Genomic DNA, 5,478 nt, shown 5'->3' with positions numbered 1-5,478 from the left:
CCACACACACACACACACAATAAATAAATGTAATAAATAAAAATAAATAAATATTTAAAAAAAAAAGAGGAAATATACTGCGTAGTAGGCAGATTTCAGGAAGTCAGGAGAGAGTTTTCATTTAGAGATTTTCCAGACACCCAGACTTACTGATCCACTTATTCAGGAAGCCTATGTCAAATCTAAGTCCATCTGAGATAGGTACACTGTGACCTTTAGGGATCTCTCAATGGTTGATTTTCTCATAGAATGAGACATTTAAAAATATAATTGAGAAAGAATCCATTCATACTACTGTGTTTATGTATTTGCTTAGATTACTTATTTAAAGCTTTGCCTGTACATAATACAGGCTCCGGTGAGGGTGAGCAGCAGCAAAACCAAAAGGGTCCCCTTCAAAAGCTAGTCTATGTATGTGTTTACAAAACAAAGCACTCCTTTAAGACAAAAGGGAAGTAACATGAAAACCACTGCTCTCGACAGGAAGAAGAAACAGACACGAAGGCAGTGCAAACAGAAACACTCATTGAGAGGCTTCTGAATTACTACATAACCAAAATTATTTAATTATGTGGACAGACTTGTGCACCACATACAAAAGATATAGCCATTTTATTTTACATTTTTGTTGTGGTGGTGGTGGTGCCAGGAATTGAATCCAGGGCCTTGCACATGCTAAGCAAGCACTGTAGTACTGAGCCACACTTCTAGCCCCAAGAACACAGCCTAAAAGATTAAAGTAAGACACTAATACATGCATATTCATACACAAATTATGAAACATGATGCTGTTGTATTTAAGAATGGAAAATCTATACAAATAAAGCACACATAAATGTATAAAGTCAAACACAAGTATACTTTTGTATGAATAAACACAATCTTTACCATGAGGAACAGTTTAAACAAAGTGGAAACATGCTAACATTAAAAAATACAGTCAACACAAAGCCTTTAATAATTATTCCAAATTACTCAAGTAAGAAAGAAACTAATGAGCTCATATAATTCAGCTTACTTAATTAAATGCCATTAATATACTTTGGATTTTCTTTCATATCATTTTGGGAAAATGAACAACTAAATAAATGGATATTACCTTTCAGTCAGATTAGCACTGGTGTTGTGGAAAGGCCGTGAATCTAGAAAACAAAAAAAGCGAAGAAAAATTTGAAACGAAAGGATTGCACCCTGACAATAGGTGAAATAGTTAAAAATTTATGATACTGTAAAAGCAGAAATAATGTTTGAAAGTGTGTGGTGCCACCTCCTTCAAAAAATTTGGAAGAAAGAAATATCAGAGTCTTCAAATTAGAACAGCAGTACACACTGAATTTGCCATGCAGACAGTGAAGTCCATCTAGGACTCCAGTCAGCTGCAGAAAACCTGCATCAATACTGTTTCCAAGTGCTTTAATCATAAAGTTTATTTAATCTCTATTCTTATCAATGTTCAATTTCCACAGACTATTTTTCTGAGATGTCACAGGAAGAATATAAGAAAGTACGATATTTTTCTCTGCTAATCATGCTTTCATATTTGTCTGTACTAAAATTTTAGTATTATCTGACATTTTTCCTAAGAAATCCTAGAAACAGATTAGCTGAAAAGAGAATTAGAGCTGGCTTAAAATGTCTTGGGCCTGTGACTAATTTAGAGTACAATATTGCAATTTCAGTTCCTTACTCATGAAATGGGGTGGATAAACCAGCTGGGGAGCTTGTTTCCAAGTAGGCAGTAATAAGATGAATGGGGCACACACATTCATCTTATTAGGGTTGGAGGTTCTTCCTCCAACCCTAATGAAAGGATTACAAATGGATGCACTAAAATTCTAAGGTTAAATCAGACAGTAGGGCACTACACAGGTAAAAAAAAAAAAAAAAAAAAAAAAGTATCATATTTATTACACATTAATAAAGTTTCAACTGCTGAGGGCTTAGGTGGGAGCAAGGCCTCAACTATAAAATGATGAATGCTTTTCAATTTTTAGTAATATTAAGTATAGAAATACTTTCCATGTACTTTGTAGGTAGAAACAGCTTGTTCAGTATAATGTGGAAGAACACCTCTTTCCCTTTGAAACCGATTTCAAAATCTAGAAATTACTGTGAAACTTAACGTGATACAGATTTGAGAATGTTCTCCAACCAGATTTCCAGCATTCAAACTTTCTACACTCTCGTTTTGTTGTAGATTATAGACAGAAATGCAAACCTATCATTACTGCTAAGAAATTAATAATAGGTGGAAATAATACATAAGAAGTTTTAAAAGAAAATCTAAATATTCAGAAGACTACTTTACTATTGTATTCCCTACTTCTACTTCACTTATTACATATGGATAAAAACAGTCAGGCAAGAGGGGAAGATCAGTAGGGTAAGAATCAGCATATCTGAGATCAGAGACCAGGGAGATAGCTCAGTAGACTAAGCACTTGCCTGAGTTCAATCCCTGGTTCCTCAAAAAAAAAAAAAAAAAAAAAAAAAAAAAAAAAAAAAGGATATCTGAGATCTATTCCCAGTTGTGTAGCATGTGGGTGTGAAACTACCAGCATTTTAACCTCATAATATCTTAGATAGCTTAGCTTAAAAAAACAAAAACAAAAACAAAAAAACCCAAAAACTCAAGATGGTGGCTTTAATAAGTGGCTTTGAAACTTTTCCCATCTAAGGGGTCTCTGATGATATAAGCTGCATTGAATTCTCTCAGGCTGCCACCATACATACTGCTGTACCTTTAAACAATTATTTAGTAAGCTTAACATGAACAAAATAAAAATAAAGCCCATTATACAGACAAATCCCAACACAAAGCCTGGGGAGAACAAGCAATGAAAAAATTTCTGTGGAATAAACTAAACACAGAATATGTGATTGGGTCTTGGGAGAATCCATGGCTCCAACAGTATTTTCAAAGCTGAAAAATTTTAGATCAGATACTATGGTCTCCTAGACATGGTTATGAAAACTAGTCATCTATCAATCAATGTCTCTCAAATTTCTGAAGTATTACTAAGCACCCAGAGCATTTTAGAATATAAAACAATCGGAGTTACTTCCATGACAAAATTACAAAAGTAAGAAATTTGTCATGAAAGTAAGTTCATAAAATACTACTGCAGTAAATAACATATTCAATCAGATTTAGAGAGTTCTGGGCCCATTATGGTTTACTGGTTAATAAATCAAGCAAACATGGCATACCGAACACTGCCTTGGGACTTCGCAGGGTATACACGTTAACAAAGTATACAGAATTTATCTTTACATAAACAAACCCTTTTTGTCACCGATCATTTAATTCTCATAAGCATTTTTGAGTTTTAAGAAACAGTTCTTGAGAAATGCTAGACATTAGTTTAAAGGCTTCTTTACGTTTTGTGCCTTTACGAGTGTATCATACTACATAAGTGCTGCTTGGGGGTTACAATTCTACATGAGTGGCACAACGTTTGCCATGATGACTTGACTATCTCCTTGGCTATTCCCAGAGCATTACTAATCTTTTCAGATAAAACAAGATTCCAGAACTCTGCACCTATTTTAATTAGTATAGTATCAACATTTTGTATTATTTGTCAAGTATCTTTTAATAATAAAAATATACACTGAACTTTAAGAAGTCCTCCAATGAAAACTAAATTAACTAAAATCTGTTATTTGCTAAAGGTATCTTCCTATAAAAACAATGCAAAAATGCTAGCCAGGGGAAGGCTTGCATACTGCTGCACCTTTCATTCACCAAGTAGAAGGAAATTCAGTTAGGATGCTCAATATTATAAATGTAATTGTTTGAAAACCATAATATCAAAAGAACGTCACCCAAAACCAACAGCTTACTGAAAGTTCCAGAGAGGAAAAAATATGTTAACCCCCTCATATATAAGGGCTTACTCTTTTTTGGGGGGTGGTGGGCAGGAATCAAACTCAGGACCTCACACAATCATGCAGATGCTGCATCACTGAACTAAATCCTTGGCCCCATAAGGCCTAATCTTTTTTAATTAAAAAAATCATTTATTTATCTGGTACAGGGTCTCGCTAAGCAACAGTATCAGTGGCCGACACGTATGCTGCACTGGGGATCAAACTGGGTCCTTGTGCGTGCCAGGCAGGCACTTAGATTGCTGAGCTACCTCCCCAGACCATAAGGTCTAACCTTAAAAGTGTTATTTATTTTTTTTAAAGAAATGGTCTGAAAAGGTGAGAGAAAAAAAAATTTATTAGTTTTTAAATATCACAGGATTAGATAAGTGTTCCATGAGACCGAAAAATCAAATATGGAAAATGAAACAGATATTGTCAAATGGAAAGTTTTGTGAAGTTAATACTTTTACAAAGGGTACAGAGTGAGCTGGGACTCCTATACTCCTTAATGTGTTTGAGGATATTTTCTAAATAGCTACCCGGGGGCCTGGAATAAGAAGGCCTCCGGTTCAGAGTTACTAATATGAAAAACTAAAAAGTATTATTTTTTTGATCATTTATTTATTTACTTGATATAGGGTCTCACTACACAGTTCAGACTCATAGTGATCCTCCTGTCTCAGCCTCCCCAGCATTAGGATTACAGGTGTGCACTACCACAGCTGGTTTTGGTGGCTGGCATGGCATGCAGTACAGGGTATCGAACCAGGTTCTTGCACTTGCCAGGCAGGCGCTTAGACTACTGAGTTATCTCCATCTCCCCAGTCCTAAAAATTATTTTATCCATATCAATTTTTTTCAAGAAATTTATATTCATAGAATTCTCAAAGTAGAAAGGGGCAGGCAATAAATAAATATTTATTTATTTATTTGGCAGAACCGGGGATTGAACTCAGACCCTTGCACTTGCCAGGGAAGCACTTGTTCTACTGAGCCATCTCCCTGGCCCCATCAATAAATATTTAAAGATTTAAAATTTCTGAACTTAGTTGAATTATAGCACCACATTTCCAAGAAAAATGAACTTTTTTCACAAAAATTTGAATAAAATTATACCAAGATACACAAAAATGAAGTTCTCCAAAACTAACTATAAAGAAAAAAAATCACTAGAGCATATACATAAAAAAATTTGCGAAGGAGAGTCACTTGGAGAGAAAACATTCTCTCAGGCTTTCACAAAGAGCACATTGGCCAAGCAATGGCCGTGACTCATCCACATGGCTGACACTGACAAAGGTTCTACAATCTGAGGTACAGGATCTCAAGATAAATCCTAAGGGGATTTCACTGACCTTATTAGACCCAAAAGCTACAACTCTTGTTGCATAGGTCCTGCTTTACCTTGGTCTTAACCATCCATTAGAAAAGTATAAAAAGTAAAGCCCTGCTGTTATGTTGAGCTGTAGGGGTCTCAGGTCAACAATTTCTGACATTGCCAGTGAAGCGGAAGACCCAATACTATTAGGAACTACTGGACTCTTTTAGAATATTTTGCTGAGTTAACACACCTATAATATTCAAATAATGGAACTTAACAAAAAA

General features: G+C 35.0%; 1 protein-coding gene across 4 annotated transcripts in view; it reads right to left on the bottom strand.

Annotated features, from left to right (window-relative positions):
- The window catches only part of Akap13 (A-kinase anchoring protein 13), a 209,532-nt gene that overhangs the window by 61,459 nt on the left and 142,595 nt on the right, over window positions 1-5,478 (bottom strand). For all 4 annotated transcript variants that reach the window (XM_023710147.1, XM_023710150.1, XM_023710152.1 and 1 more), the window contains one exon: window positions 1,100-1,142. In XM_023710147.1, coding sequence (XP_023565915.1) covers window positions 1,100-1,142 — 43 coding nt within the window. The remainder of the gene's footprint in view (window positions 1-1,099; window positions 1,143-5,478) is intronic.

This window comes from Octodon degus, unplaced genomic scaffold (assembly GCF_000260255.1).
Source record: "Octodon degus isolate 3935 unplaced genomic scaffold, OctDeg1.0 scaffold00002, whole genome shotgun sequence".
NCBI lineage: Eukaryota > Metazoa > Chordata > Mammalia > Rodentia > Octodontidae > Octodon > Octodon degus.
The sequence above is the reverse complement of the archived record's forward strand: the minus strand, read 5'-3'. Positions and strand labels throughout refer to the sequence as shown.